Source organism: Ochotona curzoniae, unplaced genomic scaffold (genome assembly GCF_017591425.1).
Source record: "Ochotona curzoniae isolate NIBS_2020 unplaced genomic scaffold, NIBS_Ocur_1.0 contig_1274, whole genome shotgun sequence".
Taxonomy (NCBI): domain Eukaryota; kingdom Metazoa; phylum Chordata; class Mammalia; order Lagomorpha; family Ochotonidae; genus Ochotona; species Ochotona curzoniae.
The window spans coordinates 9,562,182-9,584,874 of NW_024465023.1; the positions used below are offsets into that span (position 1 = coordinate 9,562,182).

The 22,693-nt window shown below is 46.8% G+C and overlaps 2 protein-coding genes across 2 annotated transcripts in view; both read right to left on the minus strand.

Moving 5' to 3' along the window:
* RGN (regucalcin) overlaps positions 1-22,693 on the minus strand; it is a 39,588-nt gene that overhangs the window by 12,902 nt on the left and 3,993 nt on the right. Inside the window, exons 2-6 of the mRNA XM_040999481.1 lie at positions 21,322-21,333; positions 10,898-10,903; positions 9,937-9,942; positions 2,361-2,463; positions 1,634-1,814 (exon numbers count right to left, since the gene is read on the minus strand). Coding sequence (XP_040855415.1) covers positions 1,634-1,796 — 163 coding nt within the window. The 5' untranslated portion in view covers positions 1,797-1,814; positions 2,361-2,463; positions 9,937-9,942; positions 10,898-10,903; positions 21,322-21,333. The remainder of the gene's footprint in view (positions 1-1,633; positions 1,815-2,360; positions 2,464-9,936; positions 9,943-10,897; positions 10,904-21,321; positions 21,334-22,693) is intronic.
* Positions 19,152-22,693, minus strand: part of JADE3 (jade family PHD finger 3) — a 43,870-nt gene continuing 40,328 nt past the window's right edge. Inside the window, exon 8 of the mRNA XM_040999469.1 lies at positions 19,152-22,237. Coding sequence (XP_040855403.1) covers positions 21,318-22,237 — 920 coding nt within the window. The 3' untranslated portion in view covers positions 19,152-21,317. The remainder of the gene's footprint in view (positions 22,238-22,693) is intronic.

The following is a 22,693-nucleotide window of genomic DNA, read 5'->3' on the forward strand; positions in this document are numbered from 1 at the left end:
CAGGGTCCCAAGGTCTTGAACCCTCTTTTGCTGCTTTGCTAGGTCACAGGCAGGGACTGGATCAGAAATAGAGCAGCTGGGACACAAACTGGTGTCTATATGCAATGCCAGTGCCACCGGTGGAGGATTAGCCTGCTATGTCACTGTGCCAGGCTCCAGCAGACTTGGAGTGGAGAGCTGATTGCCACAGCAAGCAGTCACAGGAAATGAATTTACCCGATTTTATTGTGCAAACATTCCCTAAGCCCTGCTCAGCAGCAGTGGGTGTGCTGAGAATTCCTGCTTGGCTGCTGATTTAAGCCATGGAGGGGCGGGGTGGGACCTTGCAGAATGCCATTGGGAGGATCTGTCACAAGGATCCCGACCTTGTCACCTGAGACTTCCTCAAGTTCCTGCTGATACCACAAATCCTTCCCATGGTTGCGGGCTTTGCAGAGTTGGGGTGGGCCCATGGTGTGCAGGGATAGAGCGAGCTTGGGGAGGGCCAACACCACCCTCATGACCCAGAGCCACTTGCTTCTCTCCGCAATCAAGCTCCCAGGTGAGTCAGAAAGCTGCTCCCTCTCATAGAAAAAGGGAGAGGGAGCGAGAGAGACGAAGGGAGGGAGGGAGGGAGAGAGGGAGGGAGGGAGGAAAGAAGGAAGGAAGGAAGGAAGGAAAGAAGGATGGATGGAATCAAGCAAGGGTTGGTCTGCAGTGGAATCCCAAATGGATTCATGGAAAGGTATGCAAGGAGTTGCCATGGTTACAAGAACCCCTGGCATCTACGCTCAAGAACACCATCATAAAACAAAGAATTTCTCAATGCATCCATAGTCATTCCAAGCCCATTCCAGAGCAGAGCTACGCCCCTGGTCCAGAAATCACGGGCTCTCCTTCCCACCCCTCCGCCCACCCACCATCAAAGAGATCAGGACAGCTCTGGATTTGGGTTTGATAATGGAGTTCTTAGCCTGACTCCAGTGGGCTATGCAGTGGCTAGGGCTGATGCTGTTATCTGATGGTGCTAAGGGAACCTACAGTGCCTCAGCATCAAAATAACACTGGGACTATTTGCCACGCCTCTGAATTAATCATCCTAAGTGCCTCTTGGGTCAAAGTCATGGATTGGATTGTCACCCAGAGAGCATGGCAATCCTTGAAGCTTTTAAAGCTTCAACAAGAAGCTTTAACAAGAAGCTCCTGGGACTGACATTGTGGCATGGCAGCTAAAGCCACCACCTGTGACACCAGCCCATATGGGCACCTACTGGAGTGTCGGCTGTTCTACTTCCATTCGGACTCCCTGCTGATGCACCTGGGAAAGCAAGGGAGGATGGTCCAAGTGCCTGGGATCCTGCACACATGTGGGAGACCTGGATGGAGTTCCAGGCTCCTGGCTTTAGCCTGGCCCAGCCCTGTCTGTTGCTGGCATTTGGGGAGTGAGCCAGCAGATGAAAGACCTCTGTTTCTCTCTCCTGCCCCTTCCTCCACTCCAACCCTTGGTAAATCTTTCAAATAAATGAAAATAAACACTAAAAAAAAAAAAAAACTAACCAGAAGGTCCTGGGAGAATGAGGAACACTGGGTGGCGGCCCCTCCCCTGGGAACAGGCGTCTGCCTGAGAAGATGCGAGGCCAGCCTTTCTCCTTACCTACAGTCATTCGCTGCACTGCCTTGGTGAGTGGATTCCACCGGCATAGCTTTTTCCCAGGGATATCCACGAAGAGCAGAGAGCCTGATGATTCCTCCCACACTGGAGATTCACCGCAGTGGCACCTCTCGGGCAGAACACACTCAATCTTAATGGACGACATGGTCACAGGGCACAGCTCCTGAAGTTAGCAGAGAAAATGCAATTGTAGGATGCAAGTTCAAACACCTGGCTTCCGATCTTACTAAGATGCATACACCTACCTCATTTTCCTTGGCTTTGCCTTAGGGCATTTTGCCAATGTTGCATTTTCTTTTTTTTGGCAAGTTCAAGGCTTGTGCAACCTGGCATTGAGCAAGTGAATTGGTGCCATTTATTGTTTCTGTTTTGTTTTGTTTTAGCAATAAAAGTATTTTAAATTAAGGCATGTATTTTTTAAGACCCAGTGCTATTGCACAGTTAATAGACTAGTTAATAGTGCTAATAATACTAGTTAATAGTGTAGTGTAAACATAACTTTTATATGCACTGGGAAGTCCAACCAAAGCGGCATGACTCACTGGGAGCCACGGGATCGTCACGGGTTTGCCTGTTTGGGATTCAAATTGGACAGGCAAAATGTGGGTCCCTGGAGCCAGAACATGATCCGTGATTGCACGGTAGGAGACAGGTAGGAAAAAGAAGAAAGCTAATAGGTGAAAACAGGAGATACCTTCGGTCAACTTACCAGTAACTTCTTTTCAAGCTGTCTTGAAAATAACTAAAAGGCGACACTTGGGCATCCACACCTTGGTGCGCTAGTCACTGGGTCACGCTCAGCGAGCCAGTGGCTGCTCAGACAGCACAAGGCTGCCCTTTTTGTCAGCTCCCTAGCCTCCAAGGTGGGTCAGAGGGCGGGCAGCTCTCTCATTGGTGGCCCCTCTGGGTGTCTGCAGGTCACCTTCTCCCATTGCCCTCCCCCTCCCCCGCCCCCGCCTATGCAGCTGAACCCCTCCTGTGAAGGTACAAAGCTCACAGCCTTTTGATCTGCATTTTTAGAAACGCAGTCACCAGCCATCAGACACTGAATTATAGCTAACATCCATTTTTCAAATCAGACCATGAAAGGAACCGGGGAAAAGACCCTGGAGCTGGGGTGGGGGTTGGAAGGGTGGGAGGGAGGGGGATAGGGCCAGGAGATGGAGCCAGGGGGCGCTGAGACAGCCCCTCAGATATTCCTTTATTCCTAGGAAGGCACGGAGCCAACTGAACGCCACAGATGAGGAGCATTATAGGCTGGGACTTTAGGGCAGGGGCTGTGACCAGGGAACTGGGGAAGGAAAAATATAACAATTATTAGAAAAGAAAAAAACGACAACCTTGATCTGATAAGAATCCTGTGTGGGAGAAGAAAAGCAGGCATGCAACTTCTGAGAGCTTCTCTCCGGTTCAACTTGCCCCTAGGAGGTGGCTTTTCAGCAATGATAAAAATTGCTTGCACCTGCAACTCCTCCCAGGGCTCGGAGTTCTTCTGAGAAAGGGCTCCCGCGCATCGTACATTGGTGGGCAAATAAATAGAAATGCAACACAGGAAAAGAATCTTGGGGCCTGATTCCTTTCAATAACCTTTCTCTCTCTCCCCCTCTCTCTCAACATATAACTCACAGCGGTGGCCAATGCTCACGGCCAGCGTCGTAGAATTTTTACATTCATTGCTTGGTAAAAAGTGGGCGCAGACTCCAAAGGCCTTCGTGCTATCAGGCTTAGATAAGGCTCCAAGATCAGAAGCGGGAGTTTTGCAACAGCGACTTTTAACCTCCCCCCCACGACGCTGTGTGGTGCAAGAGCCGGGCAGCTATCCATTTCTGCCGGTTACTGCAGCCCCAAAACGGTGGCTGGACGCGGGAATAAGGCGTCAAGGTCCCCCGGCCCATCCCTGCCCCGCGATGCTTCTGGGTCGGGTGGGTACCTGAGAGGGTGAAGGGAAGCCGGGGTCTTCGAACAATCTGCTAGAGCACTGTGACCTTGAGCGAAAACGACAGCAGCGGCGACGGCGACGGTGAGGCCCTGGGAAGCTGAGGGCTGAACCTGCCTCGTCCTCGGCGCGCGCTTCAAGCAGCCCAGGCCCTCCCTGCGCACCCGGCCTGTTTCTTGCGGCTAGGGCCGGTCGAGCAGGTCTCGCTCCACCGTCACTATTGCCAAGGCCTTTCCTTGCCAGGGAGGGGGCGGGGATGCTGGCACGACCCGGGCACTGGTCCTAGCGGCGCCGGAGGGCGGGCAGCCGAGCCCGGCGGGGAAGAGGCCCGGTGCCTCTGGGGACCAGCCACTTGGCAGGTGGATGGCTCCAGACCTTGGGGAGTTGGGGAGCTGTGGCCTTGGCCACAACACACCCCACCCTGGCAAAGCTGACCTTGGAGTTTGGACGGGTATCTAAAGTTCATCTCTTACTTCAACAACAACAACAATTTGTTAAAATGCTCGAGAGATTGGGAGGGTTCTGATTAACCACAAACAAAAAAGGAAAGAATGAAGTAGTTAACAAATTGTCTCCCCTTAGTGGGGATGACCCGGATGACTCCATGACTGGAGGCCAACTTTTGCAAAACATTGTTGGTGGCGGAAGATTAAAGGCCTCATGTGACTTGCATGTGACCTGCTTTTGAAATCATGTGGAGAGGCCTGCGTGGTTGGCACTGGGGCTTAAGCATCCCATGTGGGCACTGGTTGGAGTCCAGCTCCTGGCTAATGTGCCTGGGAAAGCAGTGGAAGGCGGCCCAAGTGCTTAGATCCCTGCACGCACATGGGAGACCTGGAGAGTGCTCCAGGCTCCTGCCTTCAACCTGGCCATTTGTAGAGTGAACTAGCAGGTGAAAGATTCTCTCTCTCTCTTTCTTTTCTTCCCTCTTTTTCTGTACTGTGCTGTTCAAATAAAGACATAGAACCTTCAAACTCAATGGCAAGAGATATCGTGAGGCCTGAACCATTGGGGCAGCCCTGCATGTCACATTCCCAGTGAGATCCCAGGTTCTATCACTGGCCCCTGCAACAGGTTTAAAACATTGCAGCAGTGTGAGGGAAGGGGAGGCAAACAGGAGTGAGGGGAGGCAGGGAGCACTGGGCACCCGAATGGAGTGTGCTAGGTGTGCTTGGATTCAATATGTACGTTTTATTGCACATATTGAATCCAAGGTCTGTTATCTCCCCAGTTATCTCTGGATCCAGCAGCCCATTCTTTGCTCTCTGGACTATCCTGAACAGCCCTTAGTTCATTCCAATCACAATCATTTTGGATTTCTAATGGTCTTTATCTCATTAAGGAAGGTCAGAAGTTAATATCTAAAGGCAGCAAAAGGGTTGGGGCAAACAGGATATGGTTGTAGCAATGTCAGCTTAAAATGTGAGGTTTGTATCTTAGACTAATGAGCACTTTAGGGCCACGATTGTTTTCCTTTGGCCCTGGGAGGTATTTAAGACAGTTACCCTTCAGTGTCTCCAATTACAGAGTAAAACTTGATTCTACCAAGAGAAGGGACTTGCCAATTGGGCAAATAGTTTAAGTCATCAGCAGAAACAAACCACAGGGGCCCTTTCTTGGGTGGGGCAAGGAGTGGAATAGGGACCCCCGGATGGTGGGGATCTCCAGCATTCATTAAAAAAAAAGATTTAGGGCCCGGCGCGGTGGCGCAAGTGGTTAAAGGTCCTCGCCTTGCATGCCCGGGATCCCATATGGGCGCCGGTTCTAATCCCGGCAGCCCCGCTTCCCTTCCAGCTCCCTGCCTGTGGCCCGGGAAAGCAGTCGAGGACGGCCCAAAGCTTTGGGACCCTGCACCCGCGTGGGAGACCCGGAAGAGGCTCCTGGCTTTGAATCGGCATAGTATCGGCCGTTGTGCTCACTTGGGGAGTGAATCATTGGACGGAAGATCTTCCTCTCTGTCTCTCCTCTGTATATCCGCCTTTCCAATGAAAAAATAATAAAAATAAATCTTTAAAAAAAAAGATTTAATTATTTTTATTGAAAAGGCAGATTTATAGAGAGGAGAGAAAGAGAGAGACTTCCATCCTTTAAGTCACTCCCCAAACAGCTTCAATGGCTATAGCTGAACTGATCTGAAGCCAGGAACCAGGACATTTTTCTGAGTCTCCTATGCAAGTGTAGGATCCCAAGGACTTGGGCTAACCTCTGCTGCTTCTCCAGGCCATAAGCTCAGAGCTTATGGGAAGTGGAACAGTCGGGACTGGAATCAGAGCTCATGTGAGATGCTGGTGCCACAAGGTGAAGGGTTAGCCTGCTGTGCCACTGTGCTTGTCCCTGCTTTATTTCTTTGAAAGGCAAAGGGAGACAGAGAGAATCTTCCATCCAATGATTCACTCCCCAAATGGCTGCAACAGCCAGGGCTGGACCAGGCTGAAGCAGGGAGCCAGGAGCCAGGAGCTCCACCCAGCTCTCCCAGGTGGGTGGTGGGGGACCCAAGCACTTGGGGGCACTCTGCTGCCTTTCCAGAAGCATTAACCAGAAGCTGGATTGAAAGTGGAACAACCAGGACTGAACCAGCTCTCTGCCAGGGGCTGCAGGGGCTGCAAATGGCAGCCCACAGCCCACAGCTCCACAGTGGCAGAATGAGCCTTGTGCCCTGTCTCTGAGAATCTCTTCCTATCCTATCACTTCCTCTTCCCTCCTTAGGTGCTGGTGCCTCTCTAACCTGTGTCTGAGTTCAGATCCCTCCTGCCAAGCCTTTAGATGAACCCTCTTCTCAACAGCCGCACCGAGCTATCCCAAACCCATCAGTGTGTTCTCCACAATTCTGGGCACTTCGCCTTGGTGAATGGGACCATGTCAACCAATGGGTCAACCATGCCAAGAAGCCCGGATACCTCACCAGCCTGTTCTTGTTCCCTAACTTAAGTCCAGTCGGTCAGCAGATCGCAGTCCTATCCCTCCAACGGCCTTCTGATGGCGTTGGCTCTACCTTCGCTCATTCGGAGTTTCCCACTGTCTTGCCCACACCGTTGTCATCTGCCTGCAGGCTGTGTCTCACCCCCTGGATCTGCTGCCAAAATAACCTGCTGGGCTGGCTCTCGGGCTCCCACCTGACAGGGCTGAGTTCTCTGTGTGCGCGTGTGCTTGCATGTGCTGAGAAGTAATCACCCAGAAACTATAGAGAATTCCTGACTGTGCTCCACTGGACAGTTTGTCATTCACAAGCATAAATGTATTTGAAACAGTTTGAGACATCTTGCTTGTTTAGCTCTAAATATGAGTGCTTCGGTGTGCATTTCCTGAAAGCAAGGGCATTCTCACATATAACTGCAGCACAACGATCAGAATCAGGCAGTTAACACGGGCACAGTATTATCTTATCAAAACTTTCCTGATTACCTCACTACTGTACCTTATAACCTAAGGAGTAAAAAGAAAACAGCACTTCATGCCTTAATCTCATCTGGGAACGAAGGCTTGACATTGGGGCTGTCTTCAGTCACCTTTCATTTGGAAGAATTCCTGTTTTTTTTTTTTTCTTTTTAAAGATTTAATTATTTTTATTGGAAAGTCAGATTTACAGAGAGAAGGAGAGGCAGAGAGGAAGATTTTCCATTCTGTGGTTCACTCCCCAAGTGGCCATAATGGCCAGAGCTGAGCAAATCCAAAGCCAGGAGCCAGGAGCCTCTTCCAGGTCTCCCATGTGAGTGCAGGATCTCAAAGCAGGAAGCTGCATCAGAAACAAAGCAGCTGGGACATGAACTGGTACCCATAAGGGATCTCAGCGCTTGAAGGGGGAGGACTAGTCAACTAAGCCATTGCGCCAGGCCCCTCAGCTTTTCTTTGTTTCAAAACATTAACATTTTTGGAGTCCAAAATGTAGACTGTGGGACTGGGATTGTGAGTGCAGAGGGTTAGGCCGTCACTTGGGACATTAGTATCCTGTTGATCACAGTGCTGCCTCTTTTCTGATCCAGCTTCCTGCTGATGCACTTGGAGACAGTGGCTAATAGTCTAATGACTCCTGCCACCCATGTGGGGGGACAGGATGGAGTTTCTGACTTTTGGCACTGGCCTGATTCAGCCAGGCTGTTGAGCTATTTGGAAAGCACTCTTTCCCTCTCTCTCTTTCTCCCTCCCTCTCTCTACCTGTCTGTCATTCTGCCTTTTAAAGAAATACATACATTCATTGTGTGTGTGTGTGTGTGTGTGTATATATATATACATATATGTGTGTGTATATATATATACACATGTACATATATATATTTAATGTAGTATATCACTAATTTGAGATAACTTGATTTTGCCTCATGGTTAGTTCTGGTTATACTTTTTAACACTACTACAAAAGTGATGCTGTACCCTCAGCAGTGGGAGGGAAATAAAGTTGACTTGTTAGCTTGGATCACAAGATGATGTTATTGAATCTTTGGAAAATGCAACCCAGGGGCTGGCATGATGGCTCAATTGGTTAATTCTCCCACTGCAAGTGCTGGTAACCCATTTGGGTGCTGGTTCATGTCCCAGTTGCTGCACTTCCCATCCAGTGCCCTACTTATGGCCTGGAAAAGCAGCAGGAAATGGCCCAAAGCCTTGGGGATCCTACACTTGCATGAAAGGCCCAGAAGAAGTTCCTGGCTTCGGGTCAGGTCAATTCAGCTCTGGCTATTATGGCCACTTGGGGAGTGAACCAACAGATGAAGATCTCTCTGTCCTTTTCTCTGTAAATCTGCCTTTCCAACAAAAAAAAAAGTTAAAAAAGAACAACAAAATGCAACCTAATGACACTATCTTTCAGTGGAGCCAAGAACATGAAAGACCCTTCATTTTTTTTTAAATCTTCTTTGTTTCTTTTTAATTAATTACATTTCATTTTATGACACAGTTTCATAGGCTCTGGGATTCCCCCAGCCCCTCCCCGTACCACCCCCCATGGTGGATTCCTCCAACTTGTTGCAGTGTTACAGTTCAAATCCAGTCATGCTTCTTTCATTGCAAGCATGGACCATGCATAGAGTCCAGCATCTCATTGTCCAGATCAATTCAACAGTTTCTTGGGGAGACCATCTCTGGTCTGAAAGCAGAGCTGGCAGAATATCATCCCGACCAATGAAAAGCCACAATATAACATCAACAACAATTTACAACATTATGGAGTTAATTGACATGTTATTGAGTGACTGATATGTTAGAAAATGCAAGTTCTTAACCACAACCTGTGACTACTTCATTGACATTTCAATTTTAGTTTATACACAACCGGCTGCTATACACCTTAAAATGAATGTAGGGTACTATTCAGCTGTCGACCCTTCATTCTTGAATTCTGTCAAATTCTAGCCACACCAGCTGCTTCTTGCCTTTTGAGCTTGCTATTCTCTCTATTGACAATGCTTTTCTCCCACCACTAATCCATCCTCTCTACCTGTGCTTGGGGTTGGTGCCAATCTCAGATCCAGCTGCGTGTCCCCTTGCTCCGCAAGCCTCCACTGACTCACCTGGCTCTCTGACCAGCTGCTCATATACTGTGACCCATCTTTACACTTGATGGCACCGCTTATCACCCACATGGAGAACCATTGGTTTGGTGGTCTCTCTCTACAAGGTGGTTCTCAGATGTTTACTTATAATCTAAATGTCAATGTCCTTCATTCAAAGTTCACCTGCAGTGCAACAAATTTAAAGTCATCCATACTTTGCAATCAGGATGGAGGAACAAACGCTATTGGAAACTGTGGGAACAGCCCACTAACAGGGTTATTCAAAGAATAGGTTATAGGATATGGCTTTGTATCCAGTGATTTGGGCAGAATACAAGGATTTGATTCTGCTGGGCTATAGGGGGTAATTCTGAGATTGTTTTAGTTGTAATCTGGAAGGTAAGGAGAACGAAAGGGCCGAAAGAAGCATGATTCACTCCTCTGAGCCAGGATAGGGTGACATTTGGTCATTTTGGTCTTTTTGAAGACCCCTTGTATGGATGGATTTCAATTTCTTTTGCACCAAAACAAACCTAAGTGTTAATTTCATTTTCCTCACAAACTTTTTTTTTTAAGATTTGTTTTTGTTGGAAAGGCAATAACAGAGAAAGACATCGAGACAAAGAGATCTTCCAATTGCTGGTTCACTCCCCAAATGGCCACAACAGCCAGAGCCAAGCCAATCTGAAGTCAGGAGCAGGAGCCTCTTCTGAGTCTTCTACATGGCTGTAGACAAAAAGTTGGGGCCATCCTCCACAGCTTTCCAAGGCCACTGGAGTGGAGCACCTGGGACATGAACTGGTGCCCATATAGCATACCAGTACTAGCACCATTCTAAGTCTACTATGCCATGGCATCAGTACCTCCCCCTACAAACTTCAAAAAAAGATATATATATTTTTTTATTTGAAAGGAAGAGAGAGAGATATCTTCCATTCACTGGCTCACTCGCCAAAATGGCTGCCAATGATGCAGGCAAAGGTTTAACCTACTAGACCTTGGAATTGCCCCTTCCCCAACTTTTTGAAATCTCTCTGTGTACTAGCTATTCTGGTGGCACATAGACTACCAGGAGCATACGGATCATCGGGCATGAGCAAGTGCCATGTCCCTTGAAGTGATCAGATTCCTTGAGTGTTCAGCAGTTCCTGAAAAGCAGAACAGGGCAAATCAGGTGTAGCCCCAGTATTAGCTCTCATTTTTGATGAGCAAGAATTTATTAATAGGATTGTAAGTAATAATATCAGCAGATGCCAGGAACAATTTTGAGGTCAAAGGACAACTGAGGTCCACAGATAATTTTTATGAGACCAAAGTTTGAGATTACTGATGTGAAGGCAGCTCTTAAGGGACCCACACATAGGAAGTGTGCTTTCTCAAGTGTTCAAGGGACAATGATTAGATTTTTTTGTGAACTCAGTTAAATCAGGGCAGCAGCTATGGTCTAAGAAAAACGCATCAGAATGCTTGAATTCCTTAAGTGGGATAAGACTGTCAGGGGTCAAAAGTCATAGGATGAAGAGAAAGGATAATAGATGGAGGGACCTTCCAGTGGGCTGCAGGGGCATGTCAAGTACAATCAGCCACATGAGTGACCACGGGCAAAGCATGGCTGTTGAACAATCAAGAAATGAACTCTGGACTGAAGCAGTCCACTTCTGCAATCAGCAGTTTCTGGAAAGTTCCTGAGAAATCTTCATTTAAAATGTCCCAATGGAACAAGTACCCGGTAATCAGGACCAAGCAATAAACAGGTTTGAAGTTAGGAATCATGGACTGAAGGATCAATACCATGGACTTTGATCATTTCATTTGCTAACAGACCCCGTACTGTCATTCCCACTGGGTCTCAAGGCAGATCATGGAGCTCATACTGTCGGTGATGAAGGCACAGGTAGTGTGTGAGTCCCCTGCAGGGATCTTGTCATCAGTAGCATCTAGGATTGCAACTATCTCCTAAATGCATGGCGAACTCTGTTACTAACAGGAAAGCGATAGCTCGTGACTCCTGGAGGGGACAGGTCTTACTGCCATATAGGAGAATGGCGATAACCTAGCGCATGGAGCTTTGAGAATTGTGGTTTTGAAATTCTGTCCACTCTCTACTTTTCCTGAATTTATGCTTGATAAGGTCAGTTCCATTTTAGGGACAAGAACAAAAATAATGTCAACAAGTAATATTTGGTATCTGTTTCTTTTTTTTTTAAAGATTTATTTATTTTTTATTACAAAGTCAGATATACAGAGAGGAGGAGAGAGACTGAGGGGAAGATCTTCCGTCTGATGATTCACTCCCCAAGTGAGAGCAACGGCCGGTGCTGTGCCGATCTGAAGCCAGGAGCCAGGAACCTCCTCCAGGTCTCCAACGTGGGTGCAGGGTCCCAAGGCTTTGGGCTGTCCTCAACTGCTTTCCCAGGCCACAAGCAGGAAGCTGGATGGGAAGTGGGGCTACTGGGATTAGAACCAGCGCCCATATGGGATCCTGGCACGTTCAAGGTGAGGACTTTAGCCACTACGCCACACCGCTGGGCCCCTTTTCTTTTTTCTTTCTTTCTTTCTTTCTTTCTTTCTTTCTTTCTTTCTTTCTTTCTTTCTTTCTTTCTTTCTCTTTCTTTCAGATCTATTTATTTTTATTGGAAAGGCAGATTTACAGAGAGAAGGAGAGAGAAAAAGATCTTCCATCTACTCATTCACTCCCCTCTCCCCCTCCCCAAATGGCTGCAATGGTTGGAACTGAGCCCACCTAAAGCCAGGAGCCAGGAACTCTTCCAGGTCTCCCACGTGAGTGCAGGGTCCCAAGGATTTGAGCCATCTCTGCTGCTTTCCCAGGCCATAAGTGGGAAGCTGGATTGGAAGTAGAGCAGTCAGGACATGAGCTGGCACCCATATAGGATGCCAGTGCTTGCAGGTAGAGAATTAGCCAGTTGAGCCATTGTGCCAGCCCCAACCCTGATTTTTAAAAGCGATTTATTTATTTTCATTGGGATTGCAGACTTAGAGAGAAGAAGAGACAGAGAATAATTTTCCATCCACTGGTTCGCCCCCCAAGTGACTGCAATGGCCAGAGCTGAGCCAATCTGAAACCAGGAACCAGGAGCTTCTTTTGAGTCTCCTACGTGGGTTCAGGGTCCCAAGGCTTTACCAGGCCATAAGCAGCGAGTTGGACATGAACTGGAACCCATGTGGGATCCTGACCAATGTGTCAGCCCCAATACTGATTTTTATAAACCAAGTTACTGTGCTTATATTATTTTTTGACACAATGGTAAACCGACTTAAAAAAATTTATTCATACTCAAAGGTCTTCTTCATTGAGACTGGTATTGTGTTACAGAGGGTTAACTCACCACCTACAACACCAGTATTGCACACCCGAGTGCTGTTTGGGAGTTCCAGCTACTCCCATGTGGAGCTAGAAGAAGATGGCCCAAATACTTGGGTCCCTGCCACCTGCTTGGGAGACCTGGATGGAGTCCCTGGTTCCTGGGTTCAGCCTGGTCCACCCTCAGCTGTTGTGGACATTTGGGGAGTCAACTAGTGGATGGAAAAATCTCTCTCCCTTTGTCACTTCACCTTTTCAAGTAAAGAACAAATCTTAAAAAGTCTCTTTTATCTTGGAATTACATTATTTTGGGTCATAACTGTAACTACAAAGTCTGTTTATTATGTAAACATAGTTTTCAGTATCCACAACATAAAACAGATTTTGATGTTTCCTCCATCCCCCCGACCCCCCGACTTTAGACACTTTCAAGTTTATCTGGCTGAACAAGATCTTTCTAGAGGATACACATAAGAACTGAATGTTTTTTTATCAGTTAATCTTTTAAGGTACCCAAGGGGATTAAAAGAGAAGGAAAAAAATATTCAGAGGGAACCAGCTTCAGAAAAATATGAAATTAACACTTTAAAAGGCTAAGTATGCCCCAGCTGTAGGCAGCTGCCTAGGTTGCCTTGTACCTAGGCAAGTGTTACACTGCTGGGAGAAAAGCAACAAGTAGCTGGTGGGCATTCTGGGCCTGGTTAATGCCAAGTTCGTGATAACTATACCAGAATGCCAGCATAGTTTCTTCTCCTCTTCCTCCTCCTTTCTTCTTCTTCTTATAATTGGGCAAGGTGGGAAACTCCTGGCAGGAACTCACCACCTATCCCTGAGGCGGGGTCAGGGAAGGGGCAGGTGCTACAAATTGCCTGGGGATACATTGGAATGGGGGTAGCTGAGAGCATCTTTGTTAGGGAGGGTGTTACATTTGGGGTCTTCTATAGCCCCGGGCCACTGCACTTGCAGGTAGGTGAAGGTTGCTGAGATGAAGTGGTTTGGGGAGGTAGGGAAACTTGCAGGCATGTTGAGTTGATCAGGTCAAGGCACTCACCCAAGTGGGAGAACTGTGTTGTGCTAAATAGCATCACCCACCATCTGCTGGTGCACACAAAAGCTGGGGCAGCACTAGTCCGGGAGTGTCAGAGCGAGGGATAGGCCATGTCAGGCTGGACCACAGCATCCACCAGAAAGCAAGAGAGCCAACCTTGGTGGCAGATTCTGCAGGGGAATTGTGGGTTTGGCTCTATGGGGCTGCAGCCCCCACTGGTTTACTTGGAGAGCTCGGGGTAGTGATGAGCCGAGCTGGCTGGATCACAGAATTTACCTCTAGGAATCCACCTGACACAGGAGCTGGATTAGAAGGCTGGGTTGGGTCAGGCTGCAGCACTTACCTGCGCATGCAAAGGCAGGAACTGGGGGCATACTATGCCAAACAGGACCACTGTCCCTGCTGGCACACTTGACATCCAGGGCTGGGAGCAGGCTTGGTAGAGGAATTTGGGGAAGCCCCTGCTAGACCATAACTTCCACTGGGGTGAACGAGAGCCAGGGCTGGGGGTGGGCCAGACCAGGCAAGGCTGCATCACTTGTCAGTGTTTGTGTGGGTCGGCCACAGGATTGTACAACCAACACAGTCTTCACATCATCCTTGGCCTTACCCCTGTGGCTACCTCTGTTTGCATAATCATAAGGAGGGGAAACATTAACCGGAAATCCCATTTTGGAAAGTAGAAAAGCTGAGATGAAAAGAGGGAACGTGGGGCCAGTGTTGTGGCGTAACAGCCTCTGTGTGCAACACTGGCATCCCATGAGTGCCGCTTTGGAGCCCTGGGTGTTTCACTTTTGATATAGCTTTTTGCCAATGCACCCGGGGAAGCAGCAGAGAATGGCCCGAGTCCTTGGGACCCTGTACCCATGTGGGAGACCTGGTTGAAGCTCCTGGCTCTTGGCTTTAGTTTGGCCTAATCCTGGTTGTTGTAGTCATTTCAGAAGCAAACCTGGAGATGGAAGATCTGTCCCTCCCTCTTTTTCTCTCTGTAGCTTGGCCTGTTTTTTTTTTTTTTTTTAAGGTTTATTTATTTTTATTGCAAAGTCACATATACAGAGAGGAGCAGAGACAGAGAAGAAGATCTTCCGTCTGATGATTCACTCCCCAAGTGACCACAATGGTCGGTGCTGCACTGATCTGAAGCCAGGAGCCAGGAACTTCTCCCAGGTCTCCCACAGGGGTGCAGGGTCCCAAGGCTTTCCCAGGCCACAGGCAGGGAGGATGGATCAGCAGATGGAAAATCTTCTCTGTCTCCTCTCTGTATATCTGACTTTGAAATCAAAATAAATGAATAAATATTTTAAAATAACAGACTTATTTTTATTTGAAAGCCAGTTATAAAGAGGAGAGAGAGAGAGAGATTTGTTGATTCACTCCCTAAATAGCTGCAGAGGTTGAAGTTGGGCTGGTCTGAAGCCATGATCCAGCAGCTTTTTCTGGGTCTCCTACATGGGTGCAGGGTCCCAAACACTTGAGTCATCTGCTGCTGCTTTCCCAGGCTCATTAGCAGGGAGCTGGATCAATAGTAAAACAAAACAGTTGGGACTAAAACCATCCATATGGGATATTGGTGCCACAGGCAGAGGCTTAATCTATTTTGCCATGGCAGAGCTCCAAGATTATAATTTTAACAATTTCAGCCATTTTTAGAATGAAGTTTGTTTCATCATGTGAGAAATAAATCCAAAATAAGATCCATTTCTATGTATGAGTTTCCAAAGCAACTTCATTACATCATGGCAAGATATATATATATTTATTTATATAAATATATATTTATTTATTTGAAGTGCAGAGTTAGAGAGCAAGTGAGAGAGATCATCCATCCACTTGGTTCATCCCTCAAATGGTTGCAACTGGCCAGGGATGGCTCAGACCAAAGCCAGGAGCCAGAAATCCACCCAGGTTTGTTATGTGGGTACAGGACCCCAAGTTCCTGGGTTTCCTCTGCTGCTTTCTCAGGCCATTGGCAGGAAGTTGAATCAGAAGTGGAGCAACTGGGATTGGAACCAGGATGCTGGCCACAATGCTGGCCTTGATGGGAAGCCTTTTTCTTGCAAATACCAAGTTTTTTTTTTTTTTTTTTCAAACTCAGATTACCTATGTAATATTAGTTCAACTTAAACAGCCAATTCCATTTTTTCAGGTGGTTGATAATGTGTTATTCAGTTTTGATGAATGAAACTGAGAAGGTGGGTAGAAAGAATGAAGACTGGAGGGGAGGGACATTTAAAGCTTGAGGTGGTGGGGGCCTGTGTTGCGGCACAGTTGGTTAAGCTGCCACCTGTGTCACTGGCATTCCATATGAGCAAAAATTTGAGTTCCTGCAACTGTTTTTGCTCCAGTTCCCTATTAATGTGCCTGAGAAGGCAGAGGAAGATGTCTTGGGGTCCTGCCACCCATGGGGTCACCCAGAGAAGAGTTCCTGACTTCAGCCTGGTCTCAATACTGGCTGTTGAAGACATCTTGGGGAGTGAATCAGCAGAAGGAATATCTTCTAACTCTTCTGTAGAAAGTTTTGGGTGCTCAGTTATTGATCTTGGAGTGCTCATACCCGAATGCATCTTAACCAGATGAGAAAGGGCAGAATGCGCTGAGACTTCATCAAGATGGTTCATGTGTTCAGGGATTCAAAGGAAACCATCAGTGCATAGAGCAGGGCATACTTGGGGTCAGCCTCCCCAGTGCCACGTCACGAAGTAGAATGAACACGGTTCACAGGAGCCTCCATTTCCTGGTGCCAGACCCAGTGCCACGAAGCTACCTGCAATGTGCCTGCCACAGCATGAGTCTCGATCAACTAAAAATTACTTTAAAAAAAATCACCACACAATCACTGTTTTCTATAAAACAGAAGAGCTGACTTGAGATCATGAAAATCTAATACAACTTGTTGTGCTATTTTGGGGGTGGGAAGGAGGGAAGCTACTGTGTGCAAGTTAGTCAGTGGTGAAGAAGTGTTTATTTCTCTCACATACATATTTTTGCCTACACTCTTAAGGCTGAGCAAACATGCGAGGATTTTAAAGTTTTGGGAGGTGGGAAGGGAACTCAGGAGTGTGCATCTTCTGGTTTATCTTCTGAATTTAGAAGTTGCTTCCTCCCCATTGGAAACGTACACATTATTGGGATAAATCCAATAGCTTTTTGGCAGCCCTAACAGTGTGTATTCATAGTTTCAGTTTTCTAGCATTTTACCTAACATTTGATCGAGACAAAACAGTTACTCATTAACAGGCAGGGGAGGGGGAGGGAGGCACAGGTTAGGAAAAGTATCTCACCTTTTATCTGTCTTCGCTACTGATTTACCTAATGACCTTCGGCAAGCATGGTTCTCAAACATCATGAAAATCATTATTTCTTCAAAGTCTTCCTATGACATTGTGTAATCTCTTTGACATTCATATGAGCACAGGATTCCAAATGAATATTGTAAAGAACATCTATGTGAATTCACCAGCATGAGCTGGGATTGGAGGCAGGCCAGACTGGGCCAGGCTGCAGCACTCGCTGGCAAATGCCGAGGTAAAGTGGGCCATGCCAGACTGGGCTGCAGCACCCACCACACATAACACTCGGGGTGGAGGGTGAGCCTGGTGGGGGACAGTGAGGACTCCCCTTCTGGGATACTGCTTCCGCTGGTGAACGTGAGAGCTGGGACCTGGGTCAGACAAGGCTGGGTAGCACTCCAACACTCATTAAATCTGCATGTGAGCTGGGTTAGGGGGAGAGCCAGGCTGGGCTAAGCAGCTGTATCCACTGGTGCAGGCATGAGCCAGAGTAAGTGCAGAATGGCTGGATTTTGCTGTCAGCTTGCAGGGGCTGGAAATGGGGGCAATTCTTGTCAAGGTAGACTGCAGAACCATCTGGAAAGTACAAGATCCAGGACTGGGAGCAGGTCTGTTAGGGAACTTGTGGGCATCCCCCTGATGGGCTGCAGCTCCCACCAATGAGCATAAGAACCAGACCTGGGAGTGGACCTGGCTGGACAGCTGGAGGCACCCACTAGCATTAAGTGTGGGCTGGAAAGTGGGGTTGGTTGTGATGAGCTATGCTGCAGTACCCATTGGTATATACAAAAGCTGAATGGGATGTTGGACTGGACCAGTCTGTTGCACATACATCATACACAGAAATCAGGGCTGGTGATGGGCCTGGTGGGGGTTTTTGGGGGTTACTCCAGCTGGGCTGCAATTCACGCTGTTGCACTTGAGGGCTGAGTGTGTGGTATCAGGGTTGGGCCAGGCTGCACCATCCATTGGTGTGTGTATGAGATGGGGCTGGAGACAGACCTGACCAGGTGACTGCAACCACAAGTGTGTGTGCAGGCTGATGTGCTGATGGACGTAGCTGGACCCCACAATGGCTGGCACACACAGGAGTCAGGTCTGAGGTCATCTCAGATAAGGGTTCTTTGGGGACCCTCCCAAGTGAACCACCGAACTCAGAACTCCAACTACAGGGAAAACTACAGGATCTGTTGTCTGACCATGGACTGCATGTGCAGAACTGGGCCACCTCAGTTGCTGAAGACGGAGCAGTGGATGGCATGCTCATATGCACAAGGGGGATTAGACAGTTCACTGGGGCCTCCAGAGAACATTTAGCAGAGGATGGAGGGCCGAACAAATTGAAACAACTCTCCCAGCCAAGCACTGACAAGTATCTGGGCCAATGGACCTTGGAAGGATTTCCTCATCCTTGGAGCAACGAAATTAATTGCATCTCAGAACTATCAAAACCACTTGAGCGTACCCTTGGAACATGCTCCATACTGGGAACCCTGAATGATTTCCGGTGACCGTTCCCCATCCCTGGGTACTGATGTGGTTGGGATGCTGGGTGCAGCTTCTTCCCTTCTCACCCCACTTTCCCCAGATACAGGAAGAAAAAAGAAAATGGAAAACAATGGTCTCATCTACCTTCCTTTTTCTCGACCCTTCCCACTGTCACCAGTGGTCCTCATGGGCACATCCTCTCAACTATGCAAACACCAAAAATAAAATTAGAGAAAAAAATAGAATATCCATGTCAATGATGCCTCACTTTGTGGAGTCTGATCAAAAGATAGGATAGAAGAGATAGGATCCATGTGTCTGGTCATTTTAAAATTAGGATTGTAGGGCCCGGCACGGTGGTACAGTGGTTAAGGTCCTTGCCTTGCACGCCCGGGATCCCATATGGGCGCTGGTTCTATCCCGGCAGCCCCGCTTCCCTTCCAGCTCCCTGCCTGTGGCCTGGGAAGGCAGTCGAGGACGGCCCAAAGCTTTGGGACCCTGCACCTGCGCGGGAGACCTGGAAGAGGCTCCTGGCTTCGGATCGGCATAGTATCGATCGTTGTGCTCACTTGGGGAGTGAATCATCGGACGGAAGATCTTCCTCTGTCTCTCCTCTCTGTATATCTGCCTTTCCAATAAAAATAAAATAAATCTTTAAAAAGTTAGGATTGTAGTCTTTTTTTTTTTAAGGTTTATTAAGGAGCATTCTGCATCATGCATTCTGGATGGAATAAAAATAGTCAGCATTCTCTTTGTCCCCTGGTATTGACATGAATCATGAAATTTGTGCTTCTAGAACTTTTGTTTTTCCTCCCCTTCCTCCTTTTAAAAAACTGAATACATCTTTTAAAAATATATAAAGACACATACCAGCTCTTTAAAAACCAATTCACCAACATACACAATTAGCACACTGACAGCAGGTAGCAGTTTTCATAATTTAATGAAAAAGTATTGGTAAAAAGGAGACAGCTGAAAAAAGACCGAGTTTATCTTGGAAAATGGGGCCATATAAGACAAAATGAAAAGAAATTAATAAAGAAGCTTTAGAGGTAATACTTCAAATAACAAGAAAACGTAGCAAACGTATTTTGGGGTAACAGAAAGGCTCCTTCATTTACCTAGGAAAATCCTGTAAAAATATCATAACTCTATTTCCCTGACTGGAATGATCTGTAGTCAATCCTCTCCCAATGATGACACTTATGGATTTTGGCTGAAGCATTCTTCTGATGGCTGCTCTTCCTCTCACTTGGAACTGCACGGCATGAAAGCAGCCCGGCTCTTGCGTTGGCCTCTGAGATAAGGAGTTTACAACATAGCTCCATTAGAATCTCATTTCCATGAAGGTGCCAAATGCACAGTTACCCGGGAGAATGCAAGAACAAAGCATAGAAATCTAGTGCACCAACGGGGGAAAGGCTCTTCCTCCGTTGGATAATTTTCATAGCTTTTTCCATTCAAACAAAATACAGGACACCTGTAACATGCTATGGCATGTTCACACACATACATAGGCACAGAAGCAATTTTCAAATTTGTGGTCAAGGGAGAAGCAAAATACACACGATTTAACAGGAGAGCAAAAAGCAAAGGAACCCCATCACAAGGCTTTATGGACAAAAGCCGAGTGGCAGCTGGCGGGGAGGAACTCCCAGTTTTCCATATGGATGGCGAGAGGGCCCTTGCTTGACTGACTGGCACTTAGGCTGGTTGCCCCAGTCAGAAACTTTTAACAATTCAATGTGACCTTTTTTTTTTTTTTTTGGTCCAAAAATGTTATAACTACTACACTTTCCCAAACCAGAAGAAAGAGAATATTAACTTAAGGCTAAGAAGAAAAGAGAGCTGAGACTCATATTCTGCTTCACATTCTAAAACCTGCAACATTTCTCTTTTCTTTAAATGGGAAGCAGACATGTTTTTATTCACCCTCCCCAAATACAATTATTCTCTTTCTCCCAAAAATTCTTCAAGGCTAATAGTTTGGGAACAGAGTAATAAGCAATTTCTGAAAAAATGGCTCCAGCTTTTCTGTTTGGGAACTTGCCTTGGATTCAAAATTGCTACAAAGCTAAATTATATCCATGTGTTAAACACATGCTTTCAAATTCTGTTTGACAATAAAAATCTGTTTCAAAATTAAAGCAGGTAAGAATACTTAACCTCTGTGCACTTTATATTTAATTATACCTCAATAAAAACTTTATAAACATTAAAGCAGGTATACAAAAACTGTCAGCCAAACTAATTTTAGTCAAATTGATTTGAAAACAACAACACAAAACCCCTGACCTGGTACAAATACCCTAGCAATCTCAACTTTGGGAAAGGCTCTGGGATTCCTCACAAAAGACCAGACAGAGAATCAGAGCATTTTCCTTGAAAGGAGTACTTTCGTACTTCTGTAAACACTATCAACAAGTTAGCCTCTTACACTTGTTAGCTGTATGAAATACAACAGTTATGAGTGCGTTCCCAACAAGCAACTCTAGGAACAGGCACTGGACACTTGGTAGGCAGTAGCAATATTGAGTCAGTACATGTCAAGATACTGTGAAAGGAACTCAACCTTGCACAGAGCAAAGGAAGAGGGTAGTGAGTTTGACAGTATCCGAGAGTCATCCTCCTGGTCTCCCCTCTAAAGTTTAGAGATACCAGTGGAGTTAGAAACTTACTACAGACAGGAGATCTCAGAGTCACATGTTGTAGTTGTCAAAGTTAAATAGTTTTAGTGTCTGGTAATCATGGTCTCTTGCAAATCTGTTAGTGATGCAAGGACTCTTGATACATGTATTTGTCAATGTGTTAATGTAATTGGAAAGCTGTCCTGTATTTATTTGACAAATACTCTGGGCCCAGCTATTCCCAATAACCTCTGACAAACCAACCTCTGGACAATGTGCAATTTTTGTAATGTGCTTGTGAAAATGAGACTTGTGATCTTTTCAAAAAACTGCAAGCAAATTTACCATGGAAAATTCTCATTCTTTTCTCAACTCCCTCTAACATACACTAGGAATGCTTTTGGTCTACAGGCTTTCCCCAATTTATGGGACAAAGGAAAAGGCCGCATCATCATTTCAGAGTGTCTCATCACCTCTGTGTTGAACTGTGGGAAAAGGAATGTGCCTTGCTTTTACCATGGTACTCCCGTCGTCTGGAATCATGGGGAGGATTCTCCCTATCTGAGCTCTCTCTCTTTACCCTGACTTTTCCTCTATTTCCATCACTTTCTGTTTCTGAATCACTCAGCTCCACATCTGGGCAATACCCATCATTCTCATTCTCATTATAGGGAGCTTGCTCTGCAGACTGCCTGAGAACCTGCATATCCCAGAACTGTTCCCTGGGGGTCACATGCTTAGTTGGTTTCATGTAGCACTGGAGGTCCTCATTGGACTTCACCCACCTTTTGGTGGGCTCTTTAAAAGACCTGCTGAAGTGATCCACAGTGGATTTTCTAAAGCTGCATTGACTAGCCAAGTTGGGGGTGCTCATGGTCTCCTGGTTAGAGAACATCTCCTGGGAGCTGTTGGTTTGGGAGACATTCCCAGACCAGCTGCCCTCCAGGCCATTAGATACAGCAAACTTGGCACCCGGCTGACTTTTCCCATTCCCAATGGAAGACTGTCCCTGGATGGCTTCCTGAAGAACTATAGGCTTTCCCTGTGCCTGCCCGTGGTGGAACTCCAAAGCTGAACTTCTCCAGCTGGGGCTGGAATCCTTGGTTCCACTTCTGGAATGGCTGAGAGTGGCTGGCAAACAGTTATTCTTGCTCTCTTGTGGAAGCCTTTGGAGTGACTGCACTCTCATTTCCAGAGACTCCTGAAGGGCCTGCAGGCTTCTTATGTCCTGAGCAGAAGAGGTGCTGTCACGAGAGCAGTACTGGTGGTCAGTCTCTATGGAGCCATTTCGGCAATCTTCTGCGGCTGATTTGGGCATTTTTAACTTCAAGGTAATTCTTGGTGGTGGGTAGAACAGAGAGATTTCTGGTGTAATTGTCAAAGGAAGTCCTGAGTTCAAAAAGAAAAGATTCATTTTAGCAACTTATTTAAGAAACAGTCTGTGCTTATAGCAGAATTAGGGGCACATGTATACTTTTACTTTTCAAAATATCTCAGGAGCCCCCTGCCTTTAATAGGGAGGTAGACCACGGGGGAGCCTGCTAGCCACAGTAAGCTGAACCAGAGGTTGCAACTGTGAGTGGTTCAGATGAAAACTTAGCACTACTACTGTCTGCTGTATGGTAATGTTTCCAATCTGTTCTCAGCTCTCTCAGGACATAAAAACGAACACAGAGCATCTCCTGCAGCTGCAAATCTGCCTGTTCCCACTTCCAAACACAGCATCACTAGCTATATATAATAGCATCTCCTCCATGTGTGTGTGCATATGTGGGTGTTACCAAGAACTTAGCACGTGCCTTAAGCTCAGATGTTCCAGATCCCCTCCTCTGACATCTACAGGCC